At 39.1% G+C, this 17,501-nt stretch overlaps 1 protein-coding gene across 4 annotated transcripts in view; it reads left to right on the top strand.

The window, feature by feature from the left end:
* Nucleotides 1-17,501, top strand: part of UPP2 (uridine phosphorylase 2) — a 44,516-nt gene that overhangs the window by 13,984 nt on the left and 13,031 nt on the right. For all 4 annotated transcript variants that reach the window (XR_009520166.1, XR_009520165.1, XM_060016766.2 and 1 more), the window contains exons 3-6: nt 3,979-4,137; nt 11,034-11,148; nt 14,315-14,524; nt 16,878-17,024. Coding sequence is in view for 2 of the 4 variants with exons in the window: in XM_060016766.2 (XP_059872749.1) it covers nt 3,979-4,137; nt 11,034-11,148; nt 14,315-14,524; nt 16,878-17,024 (631 nt within the window). In the remaining 2 variants the exon portion in view is untranslated. The remainder of the gene's footprint in view (nt 1-3,978; nt 4,138-11,033; nt 11,149-14,314; nt 14,525-16,877; nt 17,025-17,501) is intronic.

Here is a 17,501-nt window from a genome sequence, read left to right as displayed (position 1 = left end):
TCTTTTGCTTCATCTTTTCATCTCTTCCTACTGCTGTTTCTGATGTTTATGCTCCAAGAGTAAATTGATCAAGGCTGTCTTTGATACTCATTAATTGGACTTTACCTGAATTCAAATGTTAGGTTTGAGGTTCATGCTTCACAATGACTTTTCCAGGACCCTTACATAAGGATAATTCTGATTAATTAAATGATCTATCATAATTAATAAACTAACATGAACATCTAATTAATAACTAAATAGACTGATGTTTTTGAGATAGAAAGTGATCTATAATTTACATATCTAGGTATCTGTCTCTCCTCTACCTGCCTAGATTTTTATCAGCACTTATTCTCATACTTCATCATAACCACTATCCAACCTTATAAGCTCATAATCCACCTGGTTGTGGACAATTTCAATAGATTCTCTTTTGGATAAAAAGACATGCTCTGGTTTAGAACTCATTTTTTTCTACTAGAGAACAACTCTATTGATTGGGCCATTTTGATGGATAGGAGGCAAAAGTGTGTGTGTGTGGGGGGGGGTGTAGATTGGGGAGCAGGTAACGTAGTTCCAAATGATCAGAATTGGCTGTTTAACCTATTCTTTAGAGGCAACAGGTAAAGCCTGACTTATATTTATAGATGCTCTTCTCAGAAACTTGCCTCCTTCCAGTTACGTTCTTATCTTTGAATAAGAACATGCTAGGTTCAATTTCTCAACTCCCTTAAATTCCAGGGTAGCAATTCTAGCTAATAAGAGAGGACATAATCCATCAGTACCTGAAAACTCAGCCTTGTCTTCACAGAGATGATAATCATTATTAACAGCACTATCTTCAAAGAAAAGGAGAACTCTGGGTGTGTAAAATTTTAAATCTTAAAGATTCTGACAACCATTCCTATTTTATTCATTTTCTTACTTACTGTACTTAAAAGGTTTTGTTAGTTGCTACTTCAAAATATCAGTGGCTTAACACAATGTAAGTTTGTTTCTCACTCACACTGAGTACCAAGTGGGTGCTCCTGGTCAATCAGTGGCTTTCTTCCAACTGGTGATTAGGGACCCAGGCTCCTTCTATCTTGTTGCTCTGTCATCTTCAAGGAGTGCCTTGCAAAGTTTCACTGGGTGTCAGCGCCCATTCAGCAGACAAACAGAAGACAATCTATAGGATCACCAATGGGAGATTTCTATGTGTTAGAACTGGAAGCGACACCATTTCTGTTCACATTCTAGTAGCTGGAACTCAGGCATATGGTCTCATCTACCTGAAGAGGAGGCTGGGAAGTTGAGTTTAGTAGTGTGCCCAGAAAGAAGGGGGAAGAGTTTGGTAAACAGCTAATGTCTTTTGTCATATAGACTTGAATCAATCAATCAGTTGAAAAATATAGTGGAGTATCTTTAGAAGTTATCTACTCAAATTCAACCTCCAAATATATCTTTTATAAGATCACTAACTGGTACCCTCCAATCTCTCCCTAGAAATCTCAAGTAACATGGAAAAGCATTATCTTACAATACTATGTAATATGTATTTTAAGTCTCTATACTCCTTTATTAACAGACAAAATACATATACTGCAGTAGGACCAGATAAATACAACATGGCAAAGCTAAGTCTTTCAAGACACTAGGCATATTTGAAAGTGAGTTCATTCTGGCAGTCTTTAGGCAAAGTCCTTAACATAGTTTTGTAATGCTTCAGACTCCTTCCCAAGACATTTCTATCTTCTTTGATAAAACCAGGACAAATGATAATTTTTTGGGGGGGACATAAATCACAGAAAGTGTCACTTAAAGTCATTGTTGGTTGGTGGTCTTCAGCCATATTTTACTCCTCGTCAAAGCAGCCAGACTGAAAATTGTGTCAATAGGTGATATTTAGTAAGTCTGATTTAGAAGTAAGTCTTCAAGAACAAAAACGCTTTTGTCTACACTTATCATCTTTATGTCTCCAGAAACATTCAGAAATTCCTGTTGATTACAGCAATATCTAAGTTCAAAGAAGAATTCAAACCACAAGCTATTCCAACATCTGTTTTGGTTTTATGGTCAATCTGAATAGTTGTAATTTACATTTACTGGCACCACACACTGAGGTTATTTTCAAACTACTGTATTTTGTAAAAAGGAAATAACAACAACAAAAATGACCTCCTTGTACTTGGATCTTGAGCCAAGTCTTAACTGTCCATACGAACAGAGGGGAATATTTCACAAATAATCAATGCTAATTTAAAAACTTACCTTAGACCATGGTCTTATCCTCTTTGCTACTCAGCCTTGATGGCTAACTTTCATTGCAGTTCATTACCAACTTTAGGCCCCAACAGAGAAACTCATAAGAAGACACAGAAAAGATAATAATGAGGGTAGAAGAGAGGCAGAGGGCCTGGATAAAAGGATAATTACATCCCACCATCGAGAATGAGGGTGGCATAGGAATTATTGCTAAATGGAAACAAAATGCATCATGTAATGAGACCACCCAATACTCACAGTGAATTGTGAATAGGGCACCTAATTCTACAACCTCAGTTAGTTATTTCCTTGGGCAGATACTCTTTATCCTTGTGAGGGGCCTCACTGGCAATCCTTCTGAAGCTCTGCCTAATGCTGCCCACATCAGTCAGGCACTACCAGCTGCCTTTTCCTTACTGGATTTGAACTAGTTTCATTTGCACTAAATTCCAAAAATACAGAAACAAATAAGCAAGCTCAAAAGCAGGGCCAGGAAATTGCTCTATGATATGAAAAACGGAAGTTGCCATTTGTTGACCACTCAGAAAGTGCCTGGCTTTGTCCCCTATCATGTTCAATCTCATCTTATCCTCACAAAAACCCTCTGAAGGATACTACGGTGTTTTTGTTTGTTTGTTTGTTTCTATTTTGGAGGTGATAATCTGAGGCACGTAGAGATTACACGTATAACACTGAACAAACTACTTAATCAGATACAGGGTTGGGGTGCAAAGCCAGGCTTCTCTAACCTCAAAGGTTAGTCCTTAAACCATTGTGTTGCCTTATCTCTCTGACTTGGAGCCTCTTCAGACTCTGTGCACCTCACTGCTCAGCTCAGATTCCAGAATGACTTTGCACCTGGCACCTTTCTGTGGGCTGTGCTTCCTCGGGTCTCTGACATCTGCTGCCACTCCTCCTCCCCACTGCTGAGCCCTGGTCCCCACCAGTCTGGCTGCTCATCCACGCTGCTCTTAGGCCATGTCCATCCTCTCTCTGATATCCACCTCTCCCATCCCTGGGACTGATGTACCCCTAAGAGGCTATTGCACAAGCAACCACCAGACAATTTTATTACCATATTTTATTAGATTTGACACCCTTGACTACAATCCATATTGTAATTTCAGAGATGTTAAAATGTGAATAAGACAAAAATAAAACCAAATTGTTGGAAATGAAGAAATACCGTAGTGAGATTTCTAGTCTACAATGATAAGGCTTGTTCCATGAAAATGTCTTCTGAATGAGAAGTTGGAAAGAGTCTTGATGTGTTTTCTTTAAAGCTTTAAATTAACATAGTATATTTTATAATAAAAACGTATGATTGGGAATGTGGAATCAGAAAACACATCTAAACTTATAGTTCTCATGTTATGTATTTCCATGTCCTCGGAATTGACACATTAAGCCTATAGCCCGCTAATGCCCAACAATAAGCTGCCTATGTCCACTTAAGATGCTTCTTGATGTTCACCATGACAAAAACACCAGGAAACACCCACCTGAACAAAATCAACACTTATTTTGATTTTGTGATTATCTTTTTCATTACTAATTATGTACATAAACTATGTTTCTGGTTGCCTTATTTACCGGGTAATGATGCCAATTAGTTAACTCATGAACATAACCCATAACATCTACATATACCCTTAAGAATATAATTGAAAAATAAAAACATTAAAGTTGAAAGCTGACCCTTGCTTTTTATCCCAGTTACTAAGGCAGGTTATTGTTTATTTTTATTAACAGTTTGTCTGCGTTGGTGGAAGCCCTAACAGAATGAAAGCATTTGCACTGTTTATGCACAAGGAACTCAGATTGGAAGACAGTGAAGAAGACGTTAAGGACATCTGTGCCGGGACTGACAGATATTGTATGTACAAAATTGGTCCCGTGCTCTCTATCAGTGTAAGTACTCAATGGCTGCACGTCACATAGTCATCACAAGCTAGCAAAAGAAAGTGGGAACTTCCAAATACAGGAGTTCTTTTTCCCCTCCTGCTTTGCATTTTCACACAATAAATTAAGTGTCCAGGTGTGACATTCATAGTTGGAAAAAGTCCTAGGGGCAGAAAATAACATTCAGTGCTACTTTGGTTTGCTTTATTAGTTACCACTTAGCTATGCAAGTTAGGAGAAAAAACCCTCAAAGCACATTTCCTCTCTTTAGCTTGTAACTGATTAATAAGCCACCAGCAATTTTTTCTCCTCTACCCTTTATCCAGCTTTGGGAATGTTGGGCTTTTAGTACACAGGGGCCAATTTTCAGGATTACCCAAGTTGTGCCATTTAACACTGTAATAAGCTCACTGAAAAGCTGCTAATACATTTCCATGGAGCTCTTGCAAACTGCTTTCCTGTATTTAGAATATGTTAACAGCTCTGGACACACAGTGTCCTGAGACAATATGAAAGTGGAATGACTTGCAATTTTAGGGAACACAGAGACCGTTTCCCTCTTGGACTCAGGATAGCATACACTTAGCGGAACGTACATGCGTGTGCACCCAGCTTGCCTTCCAAGTGGGTCTCTCTGCCACAGGGCTGTATTCGGAAACAATAGCTCTGAGTCTGTACATATCTGTACACTGCAGTCCTCATAAGGGGCACAGCTAAGCATGCCAGGTGACAAGGGAAGAATCCACTGCAGAGATGTGATAATTCTAAGGAGCTGGATTATATGTGACTCCCGCACCGGGGAATAACTATCAATTGCTCTATAGCACGTGGAGATGGAAGGATGGATGATCATGGCTGGAAGCCTAGACCGAAGAAGGGAAAATTATGCAACACCGGTGGGACAGCCAAGTTGGTCTCCCCTCTGGGACAAAATACATGAAACCTGCTTTGGGCTCACATGGGAGAATCCATTCGTTCATTTGTTCATTCAACAATTACAGGAAGCTACATTAGAAAGAAACTGAGTATCCCCAGATCTTGGCACATTTTGTCTTGCTAACTTTTGCTTGACTTTTAGACTACAACTCTTTGTCCTTTTCTTTGCACAATAAATGGGTAAGGACAGAAAAGTAAAATTTATAAAAATGTGAAACTATCATAAACAAGTAGTAAAACTTCAGAGTAAGATATAAAAATGGCAGTAGACTGATCCTGCTGTCCATCAGGGAAAAAGAACTGAAATATGCATCATGTCCAGAGGGGTCAGACAATTAGAAATGAGTCTCACTAGGCAGAAAGAGGATTTCCAGTTGAGACCACTTCTTTGAAAATTCTTCCTCTCCAGCAGCTGCTGAGGAGTGTGTGTGTGTGTGTGTGTGTGTGTGAGAGAGAGAGAGAGCGAGCGAGCGAGACAGAGAAAGAGAGAAAGAGAGAGAGTCTAGCAGAAACATACAAGCCCATTTGTCATTTTATCACCGTGACACATATTAAGTGATAATCATAAACCTATTAAATATCTGATTTAGGAGGAACCTAATAGATTAAATAATGGTTCATTTTCTTAATATACAATTGAGGAAATGAGATTTAGAGAGTTTATTCATTAGTGGTAGAGTCCAGTCTTGTTAATCTTGGATATACATTTTTTTTGATTAAGTAATGTTTTTAATTTTGATCAACTTAAAAAATACAGAAAAATGCGAATAAGGAACTGTAGCCATATTCAGAATTACTGATATACATGTTTCCATCTTTTGTGTATGTATCTACCCATCTATCTGATTTCTTTCTTTCTTTCTCTCTTTCTCTTCCTTTCTTCCTTCCTTCCTTTTTCTTTCTTTCTTTTCCTTCTTTCTCTTTTTTTCCTTCTTTCTTTATCCTTCCATCTATCATCTATACTTGTATGCATGTATGTGTGTATGTATGTATGTAACTCTCTAAAGTTTCCTTCAAATTTTCTCTATTCTTCAAATAGTCTGCTATAACAGCTGTTTTGTGTGTATTTCATGTATCAATTCAGATCATTTTTTTCTAATGTTTTGGTATTATTTTGTCAATGGGTGATAGAATATAAGTTTTATTTGTTTCTCTTTGTTGATATTGTACTTGCTTTTATTTAACTGATTAATTGCTGTCTTTATTGGGGGGGTTTATCATTTTTACTTATTTTTTTTCCTTTAGCATTGTTCATTTATTTTGAATTTTATTTTATTTTTTTAAACAGCAGGTTCTTATTAGTTATCTATTTTATGCATATTAGTGTATATACGTCAATCCCAATCTCCCAATTCATCCCACCACCAACTCCACCCCCGGCCGCTTTCCCCCCTTGGTGTCCATACGTTTGTTCTCTACATCTGTGTCTCTATTTCTGCCTTGCAAACCGGTTCATCTGTACCATTTTTCTAGATTCCACATATATGTGTTAATATACAATAGTTGTTTTTCTCTTTCTGACATAGTTCACTCTGTATGACAGTCTCTAGATCCATCCACGTCTCTACAAATGACCCAATTTCATTCCTTTTAATGGCTGAGTAATATCCCCTTGTATATACGTACCACATCTTTATCCATTCATCTGTCAATGGGCATTTAGGTTGCTTCTATGACCTGGCTATAGTAAATAGTGCTGCAATGAACATATTGGTACATGACTCTTTTTGAATTATGGTTTTCTCTGGGTATATGCCCAGTAGTGGGATTGCTGGATCATATGGTAATTCTATTTTTAGTTTTTTAAGGAACCTCCATCCTATTCTCCATAGTGGCTGCATCAATTTACATTCCCACTAACAGTGCAAGAGAGTTCCCTTTTCTCCACACCCTCTCCAGAATTTGTTGTTTGTAGATTTTCTCATGATGGTCATTCTGACCGGTATGAGGTGATACCTCATTGTAGTTTTGATTTGCATTTCACTAATAATTAGTGATGTTGAGAAGATTTTCATGTGCCTCTTGGCCCTCTATATGTCTTCTTTGGAGAAATGTCTCTTTAGATCTTCTGCCCATTTTTGGATTGGGTTTGTTTTTTTAATATTGAGCTGCATGAGCTGTTTATATATTTTGGAGATTAATCCTTTGTCCATTGATTCATTTGCAAATATTTTCCCCTATTCTGAGGGTGGTCTTTTCGTCTTGTTTATAGTTTCCTTTGCTTTGCAAAAGCTTTTAAGTTTCATTAGGGCCCATTTGTTTATTTTTATTTCCATTACTCTAGGAGGTGGGTCAAAAAAGATCTTGCTGTGGTTTATGTCAAAGAGTGTTCTTCCTATGTTTTCCACTAAGAGGTTTATGGTGTCTGGTCTTATATTTAGGTCTTTAATCCATTTGGAGTTCATTTTTGTGTATGGTGTTAGGGAGTGTTCTAATTTCATTCTTTTACATGTAGCTGTCCAGTTTTTCCAGCACCACTTATTGAAGAGACTGTCTTTTCTCCATTGTATATCCTTGCCTCCTTTGTCACTGATTAGTTGACCATATGTGTGTGGGTTTATCTCTGGGCTTTCTATCCTGTTCCATTGATCTATATTTCTGTTTTTGTGCCAGTACCATACCATCTTGATTACTGAAGCTTTGTAGTATAGTCTGAAGTCAGGGAGTCTGATTCCTCCAGCACCACTTTTTCCCTCAAGATTGCTTTGGCTATTCGGGGTCTTTTGTGTCCCCATATAAATTTTAAGATTTTTTGTTCTAGTTCTGTAAAAAGTGCCATTGGTAGTTTGATAGGGATTGCATTGAATCTGTAGATTGCTTTGGGTAGTAGAGTCATTTTCACAATATTGATTCTTCCACCCAGGAACATGGTATATCTCTCCATCTGTTTGTGTCATCTTTGATTTCTTTCATCAGTGTCTTACAGTTTTCTGAGTACAGGTCTTTTACCTACTTAGGTAGGTTTATTTCTAGGTATTTTATTCTTTTTGTTGCAATGGTGAATGGGATTGTTTCCTTAATTTCTCTGTCTGATCTTTTGTTGTTAATGCATAGGAATGCAAGAAATTTCTTGCATTAATTTTGTATCCTGCTACTTTACAAAATTCATCGATTAGCTCTAGTAGTTTTCTGGTGGCATATTGAGGATTATCTATGTACAGTATCATGTCATCTGCAAACAGTGACAGTTTTACTTCTTCTTTTCCAGTCTGTATTCCTGTTATTTCTGTTTCTTCTCTGATTGCCATGGCTAGAACTTCCAAAACTATGTTGAATAATAGTGGCAAGAGTGGACATCCTTGTCTTGTTCCTGATCTTAGAGGAAATGGTTTCCATTTTTCACCATTGAGAATGATGTTTGCTGTGGGTTTGTCATATATGACCTTTATTATGTTGAGGTAGGTTCCCTCTATGCCCACTCTCTGGAGAGTTTTTATCATAAATGGGTGTTGAATGTTGTCAAAAGCTTTTTCTGCATCTACTGAGATGATCATATGGTTTTTATTCTTCAATTTGTTAATATGGTGTATCACATTGATTGATTTTTTGTATATTGCAGAATCCTTGCATCCCTAGGATAAATTCCACTTGATCATGATGTATGATCCTTTTAATGTGTTGTTGGATTCTGTTTGCTAGTATTTTGTTGAGGATTTTTGCATCTATATTCATCAGTGATATTGTTCTGTAACCTTCTTTTTTTGTAGTATCTTTGTCTGGTTTTGGAATGAGGGTGATGGTGGCTTTGTAGAGTGAGTTTGGGAGTGTTCCTTCTTCTGCAATTTCTTGGAAGAGTTTGAGAAAGATGGGTGTTAGCTCTTTTCTAAATGTTTGATAGAATTCACCTGTGAAGTCATCTGGTCCTGGACTTTTGTTTGTTGGAAGATTTTTCATCACAGTTTCAATTTGATTACTTGTGATTGGTTTGTTCATATTTTCTGTTTCTTCCTGGTTCAGTCTTTGAATGTTACACCTTTCTAAGTATTTGTCCATTTCTGTCCATGCCATTTTATTGGCCTAGAGTTGCTTGTAGTAGTCTCTTATGATGCTTTGTATTTCTGCGGTGTCCGTCCTAACTTCTCCTTTTTCATTGCTAACTTTATTGATTTAAGTCATCTCCCTATTTTTCTTGATGAGTCTAGCTAAAGGTTTATCAATTTTGTTTATCTTCTCAAAGACTTAGCTTTTAGTTTTATTGATCTTTGCTATTGTTTTCTTTGTTTCTATTTCATTTATTTCTGCTCTGACCTTTATGATTTCTTTCCCTCTGCTAACTTTGGGTTTTATTTTTTTCTTTCTCTAGTTCTTTCAGGTGTAAGGTTAGATTATTTATTTGTGATTTTTCTTGGCTCTTGAGGTCGGATTGTATTGCTATAAACTTTCCTCTTAGGGCTGCTTTTACTGCACCCCATAGGTTTTGGGCTGTCGTGTTTTCATTGTCACTTGTCTCTAGGTATCTTTTGATTTCCTCTTTGATTTCTTCAGTGATCTCTTGGTTATTTAGTAACGTATTGTTTAGCTTCCATGTGTTTGTGTTTTTTGCATTTCTTTCCCTGTAATTTATTTCTAATCTCATAGTGTTGTGGTCGGAAAAGATGCTTGATATTATTTCAGTTTTCTTAAATTTCCCGAGGCTTGATTTGTGACCCAAGATGTGATCTATCTTGGAGAATGTTACCAGTGCACTTGAGAAGATAGTGTAATCTGCTGTTTTCAGATGAAATGTCCTAGAAATATCAATTAAATCTATCTGGTCTATTGTGTCATTTAAATCTGTGTTGCCTTATTAATTTTCTGTCTTGATGATATGTCGATTGGTATAAGTGAGGTGTTAAAGTCCCGCAGTACTATTGTGTTACTGAATCTTGGACATACAACTAATACCGGTTTGATTGATAGCCTCTAGGAGACTTACAATGCATTTGGAAGTCAGAACATGTTCCATGGCAACCAAAAATGGGAAACCCAGAGGTTCAAAGTTTCCATAGTTTAATATTCTTGATAGTGAGAAGAAGGGAACTCAGGTGAAAATATTGTGGTCATGGCTGTAATAGTTTTCTAGATTTGTTAATGAAGAATTAGTGTCAGCCATCACCTAACTGCCAAGATGCCCCTGGTGCTTTTCTGCACACAAAGTCTTTGTGCCCAAGAGTAGAATACTGAAGACCACATTTGACTCTCTCGTGTTATATTAAGAATGAAATAGACACCCATTCTAAACTTAGCTCTAGCTACTACAGATTCCAGCATGGAGGACCTTTCTGGAGCGTTATTAGAACATATTGTAACCACCAGGAGTGGCCAAATCCTCTAACCTGTGTTGACCCTTATTCTGTGACATTGATTCTACTCTTCCAAATGCTGAGGAAGACTAGAGTTGCAGTCATGATCTATATACTGAATGTGTATCCATTATATACTCCAAATTGTTAGGTGTAGATGTAACCCACATCTCTACCCTTGTGCCTTTCAGAGCTCAACAGAATTATCAACAAATGAACAAGGACACATGAGAGTAATGAGATGGATTTACTCTTTCATTTAGTATAGTGGAAAAGGACTAAATACATGGTAGCCAAATCTATATTTCCTCAAAATCAAGTCAATCTTGCAAAGAGCTCTTTTTCAAAACTCACTGTGAAGAGCCCAGTGGGGAACTGAGAAATGGCACTGCCCTGACACACCAGTACACCACGCCACCCCCACCTTCTGCTCTTGACAATGAGGGCTGAACTCAGTTTAACTGACAGGGAGATGTCTCTCTTTCATCGTCACAGATGGACCCATCTATCAGCATGTCATGTGGGCGTCGGTTAGAGCTGACTTACGTTTTCCTCAGCTATGGCAAAGTCATAATGATTATGTAAATTTACCTGAGGACTGTTAACTTGTAATGAAGGAAGTAAATATGTCCTGTGTGTGTTATCATTCTGCAAGATGTATAATGACTTTCCCTTTTCTCTCCACAGCATGGCATGGGCATCCCCTCCATTTCTATTATGCTTCATGAACTCATTAAATTACTGTACCATGCCCGGTGCTGTGACGTTACCATTATCAGAATTGGTACATCAGGGGGAATAGGTGAGATGGATTGATTTATATACTATTAAATCCAAGTGGTTGTTCCATACAGGGTAAGCTATTGGTGTGGTAACACACCAACGTACTCAGAGCCCAGAAGAAATCCGGATGGGCTAAAAAGTGTCAGGGGGCTGGGCTTGAGGCAATTGAGAAATTTAAATTTAAAGAAAATTTTAAAAATTTAAGGAAATGCATGTGTATATAATCTTTCTCTTTTTCCCTGCATGGAAACCTGGAGTGAGACATCCCACAGCCCACTGCCCAGATGGACTTAGGTGTTCTTAAGGGGAGGAGTGGAAACTTGCTAGGAAATATGTTTTGAGGATAAGAGTAAGTTTTGAGGGTTCGAATAGATTTTGAAGCTTAGGAATTTTATAAGTGCTCTCAAGTAAAAGAAATAAATCACTAAGATTTGCCTTGTTTATCAGCTAAGTAAGCAGACATCAATAGCTCTTAGGAAAACATTGCTTTTAGCTCATGTCAGTGACTACCCTTTTCTTGGCTGGGTCTTTTCCTCACCAACACAGCAGAAGAGATCAGGCCAGGCTTTTAGGGAAGAGTTGGGTGATGCTTCCTAAGGTTTTCTCAGAGCCTCCTCTCCTCCCTTCTTCCTTGGCTGGTCAGGCAGCTAGTCAGGAGCCTTGTTTATACATCTACCCTGGGCTGAGGTAAAGTTCTGTGGAGACCTTCTTCTTTTTCAACCTCTTCTTCAGGAGCAGATCTTGTAAGGGGATGATTCTACTATGTCACCAAATGCAAATACACACAGGGCATTGTAACTGGAAATGTTTGGTTGACAGAGTGACAGGACTGAATGGGAATTATAAAAAAAAAAAAAAAGGCTGAGATTTTGGTCTTAGAATTACACAGGTGGCTAAGTCATGCTTCACTAGAAACAAACACGTTCAAAAATATCATGCCCTTTCCACAGCTGTGGTACAGGAATAAAGTCCAGCCAAGGCCCTCACAGATGGATTAAAGAAGGACATCTATGGATGTCCATCCAGAAAGAGAAGGAGAATGTTAGCAATCATTATTAGATCAGGCATCCTTCTGGACTGTTGTTTATCCAATATTATCCCAAATAAGCAATAGTAGGGAATTTGGGGATGAAATGGATAACACTGTTATTAAGATTGCTCATAATTCTTGAGTTGTGGGATACAAGGATCTGTCTGCATAGCCCATGCCCATGCAATGTACCACCCTGACTGCTGTGGTTGCCCCTTGATATTAACAAGTGTCCAGTGTGGGCAAAGCAACCTGCTGACCATCCAGCTCATGGTCATGGATTCTAGGTCTTTTGTTTGATGGTAACATGATACATATAGCCCATGTAGCACAATGAAGGTCTATGAATTGTGGGAAATTAAAGCAATGTGCTGTTGTGGATTATCCATCATTTTGAAGTTCTGTTCTCATTAAGAACTCTTAGCTTATCAGTAAGATGTGTTTGTTTTGTTTTAAAAACTTTGATTTGGAGATGAAGGAGGTGTAGCTTGTTGGGGTTTTTTTTGTTTGTTTTTTTTGCTGATGTTACCACTCTTTAGATGAGCCAACAAAACTTCATTATGATGAGGTACTCAAATAAACAGTGCCTTGGCCTTTAAGAGACTTTAACTGGGATATAAATGCTCTAATACATCTAAATATTAGGATGTCATGTGAATAACTTCATTTTTGATTTCCACATTTTCAACTTCCTTCTCAGTCACTTTCCTGTTTTTAGGACACTGTGAATAATTCAAGAAGATACTTGTTTGATTTCTTTAAAAAGTATCTGACTCACCGAGGCTCTATCATCAGAGCCTACCTTGGGGCTCTAGCTGGATCTTCTAAATTAACCCCATGTTGATCCACATTGGAATTTATTAAGAACCCAGAAGGATATGGCTATGTGCTATGGTAGGGGTTGGTAAATTTTTTCTATACAAGGTCAGACAGTAAATATTTTAGGCTTTGCAGGCCATACGGTTTCTGTTGCAACTTCTCAACTCTGCCATTAGAGTGTGGAAGCAATCATAGAAAATATGCAAATGAATGAATGTGGCTGTGTTCCAATAAAGCTCTATTTACGAAGATGGGCTGGATCTGGCCCATGGATTGTAGTTTGCAGATCTCTGTCTATGGCATCTCTATGGAAACATTCACTCATTCAACAAATTTTTATTGGAATACCTATAATGTGATAGGCACAATGCTACTGGGGAGACAACAGTGGACAGACATTATTCTTGCCTTCATAGAGCCTATGTTTTATCAGGGCAATAGACAAACAAATGAGTAATTACAAAAAATATGATGACTATTAGGACAGAGAGAGAGTCTAGGGCCCTATCAATATATATCCCCTCATCCAGGCTCTAAACAGGAATCAGAACGGGTCAAAAACTAGGTCAAAAGCTGGACCTGGGAAAATTGAATGTAATGTATCTGTGTTGCCTTTTAATTTTTTCCCCCTCTGTGGATTCAGATCTTTTGAAGGAAGTGACTTAAGCTGACACCAGAAGAATGAGTTGAAGTTGGTCTGATGAAAGTGTGTGTGGGAGGATGAGGGAACACACCAGGCCAGGGGAATAACAGTTGGCAGAAAATGGTTTCTCAAGTCCCTGAGACTTGAGTTCCTGAGTCCCAGGAGCAAGCCAGACTTTGTAGCAATGGAAGGTCAGCCAAGAGGCCTAATTTACATGGGATGGGAGAGGGGAAGAGGGAATGGATGTAATGAGAATCAAAAGGAAGAGAGGACAGAGATACAAAGAAATTATAGTAATCAAGGAGTTGCAGAGAAGATTAAATATCAAGTAGTCACATCACTTTATGAAAACTACTTTCTGGCAGGCTCATTTAGTTTATTCCTGACCTACTTTATTCAAATTTGAACCTGAAGGCCAGTACTAATTTGCATGTCCAAGAGTCATGTTTGTCTTGAAATTTAAACCCAATCAACTTGTAAATGTGAATCTGGAAAGAAAGCAAATGTAAATGCCTGTTCGGAATGTTATTATTTAATTGCATTTGGAAAAGAAAATAATTTTAAAGATGAAAATGGGGAGAATCATTAGCAACTAGCATTAATTAATGTTGGCAGAAGAGATTACATACTATGTGTCAAAAGTAAACCTAAGTGACATTCTTCTGTAACCACCTATTTATTCCCACACTGCAGGGATTGCACCAGGGTCTGTTGTAATAACAGATAGAGCCGTAGACTCCTTTTTTAAGCCCCGGTTTGAACAGGTAATCTTGGACAATGTTGTCACCAGAAGTACTGAACTTGACAAAGAACTGGCTGAGGAACTATTCAACTGTAGCAAAGAAATTCCTGACTTCCCAACCCTCATTGGACATACGATGTGTACCTATGATTTTTATGAAGGTGAGAAGAATTTATAAACTGTGAAAGCAGCAGAAAATTGCCAGCAATACTTTGTTATTCAAACCCACAATTTATATTAAAAACTCCACTTTAGAAATTCATAGTTGGGGATTAAAAAAGGAACTGAAACAGCCTTTTCAACTTACTAAAGCATAGGAACGTAAGGACATAATAAGCGGTGGAGACACACACATAATGAATTTATTTTGAGAGTAGGTTTAATCCTCCTAGAACAAATTGGATACTCAAATGCAATTTGTGATGTTAGCAAAATCTTATCTCTGTTGATGCCTTTAATTTAAATCGGAAAATGGGGATATGCTTCTATGTTTCTTCCATTTTGAGGTACAGTCACCTGTACCTTGGAAGGGATCTGGTACCCAGGAAAGAGTGGGAACCAGGAAATGGGAAGAGATATTTGGGGGAGGAAATCCCAAAGGGATGGGGTAGTCTCACAGCAGTTCTTTTTTCTCTTGGCCATGAGTAAAATGTCCCCAAATCAAGTTTAGGAACAAAATTGATGGTGACTCCCAAGTAGCAGCTCTTGCCACAAGCGGGGAGGGGCCAGGAGAAAACGCCCTCCAGGACAGACCTTGCTCATTCCACAAGAAAGAATCTAACCAGGGTTGGTACCATTCCTTGGAGGGCATTCTAGAAATCTTACAGTGTAGCTGCATTTGAGTACGTTCATCAAACTACATATTACCCCATTTTTAATTATTTTTCTTTTCTTTTCCCTTTGGATCAAACTTAGACTATTACATTGAATTCTAAACAGTTATATATGGAGATATATTATCTATAAACATTACTTCAGGTTAGTAAAGGTGTTGTCACCACATATGTGTTATAAAATAGGGGCCACTTTGGGTGTGATAGGGTTGAGACTTTGTCTCAGGCCACTGGCCCCTTCTTGGGGAGGGTCACTGACGGGTTTAAGCCAGAACTTGCAAATGGTACCCATTGGAGTCAATGTTTTCTTTGGGCTGCACAGTATTTTTTAGAATATGAATTATTTTGCCAACATTTATAATTTCTGGAGATTTCATATGAAAATCCAGATTTTTGGCTTCTTGAAATAACATAACATTAAAAATATAAAATAATTTATTCATGGCAGCCCTGGCAAGCCTCGGCCCACATCTGGGGCTACATTCACTGAAGGTGAGGTGAGGCTGCTCCCTTCCAACAGGCAGACCTCGTTGACATTACCTGCTTAACTTGTGGGACATCTGAGTTTGAATCTACTAAAATAGCACTGCATTAGAGGTGTTGGCAGGCAGCCCTAAGAAGGAGGGCACAAGCAGAAGCAGACAGCAAGGATGGAAATAGCATGAAAGATACAGTAAAGGGAAAAAAGAGGGGCTTCCCTGGTCGCGCAGTGGTTGAGAGTCCGCCTGCCAATGCAGGGGGCAAGGGTTCGTGCCCCGGTCCGGGAAGATCCCACATGCCGCGGAGGGGCTCGGCCCGTGAGCCATGGCTGCTGAGCCTGCGCGTCCGGGGCCTGTGCTCCGCAACGGGAGAGACCACAACAGTGAGAGGCCCGCGTACCGCAAAAAAATAAAAAATAAAAAAGAGGATTTTGCAATATAGATGGTGACAGAGTCTACTGGCCTCCCTACTTCAAGAGGACGCTCTTGGGGGTGGGATGCGGTGAAGCCTGTTCCCAGCGCAGCCACGGTGGAGGAGGAGTAACAGCATCAGGCTTTTCTCCACCTCCTTCTGGCCCCACTGGTTGGTACAGATGGAATTCAAGTGCTAAGTAAACACCGAGAGCAGCCTAGAAGGGAAAATGTGATCGCAAAAGAATGGCGTGCAGCCTGAGGTGTGTGGCAGGGAAAAGGTGGACAAATCGACCATCTGTGTATGGTTACCATGGTCATGATGCACAGATGGAGCTGCCATGTCCAAACCACCACCCTGATCCTCAAGTAGCTTAGGATCATCACTGGGGCTTGGAGCCTTTTCTTCTTCCCCAGCACCTGTCCCTGGGCCAGCTGCCAGTCGCAGGTGCAACCTGAGATTTTCCTCAAAGGGCAGATCTTCCAGAGACCCTCCAGGTCCTACTGTCTCTGGGCACAGTGCTGGCTGCTGCGGCCATTCAATGGTCACTTGCCCCAGAGCTGGGGGAGCTCAGTGCCATGGAGATTCCTGTGTGAGACTCTTGAGCTGCGCACAGCCTTGCCCCAGGTCCTTTGATAGGATGATTCGGATGGCCAGATTTATCTTACCTGGGGTGCAGGCCCATGAGTTAGAGTCAGCCACAGAGCACTTGGGCTGACAGCAAGCCTCTTAGTGATGCCACAGCCACCATGGGACATCAAGTCGCTAAACATTCTCCATTCTCTTTCAGGCCAGGGTCGACTAGATGGAGCGTTGTGCTCCTTTTCCAGAGAAAAGGGGTTAGATTACTTGAAAAGAGCATATAATGCTGGCATCAGGAATATCGAAATGGAATCTACGGTGTTTGCGGCCATGTGTAGACTTTGTGGTCTAAAAGGTAAGACTTTCATGAATGCCTAAGGGTCAAATTCTCCTCTTTCATGAAGTTATTTTCACTCTCCAGGAGAAGAAAAAGGAATCCAGCTATAGATTACTTTGGGTTGAATGCACGGTTATCTCATAATATCTTGTGAGTGGGCAGGACATTATTTGTTATGCAAATGAGGAAACCAAGCCTCAAGGGTCAAAAGTTAAGTTGCCCAAGGTCACCAGCTAGTGGGTTACATAGCCAAGACTTCATAGATTGTTCTGCTTTCTTCATCCTGGTAGTGGAAGCTGTTTTCTACTACAACTGAATTTACTGAGACATGACACAAATAAAATATTCCTAAAATGCCCATCAAAGGACAAAACATCAGTGGAGTAGTGTGTTTTTAGAGTTAATTTACATGCACTTTTGCTTTTCCCAACTTTTTTATTTTGAAAAAAAAATCAATAATACAGAAAAATTGAAAGAATACTGTGTATGTGTGTG

The sequence above is a fragment of the Delphinus delphis genome, chromosome 7 (genome assembly GCF_949987515.2).
Source record: "Delphinus delphis chromosome 7, mDelDel1.2, whole genome shotgun sequence".
In the NCBI taxonomy this organism is placed as follows: Eukaryota; Metazoa; Chordata; class Mammalia; order Artiodactyla; family Delphinidae; genus Delphinus; species Delphinus delphis.
The sequence above is the reverse complement of the archived record's forward strand: the minus strand, read 5'-3'. Positions and strand labels throughout refer to the sequence as shown.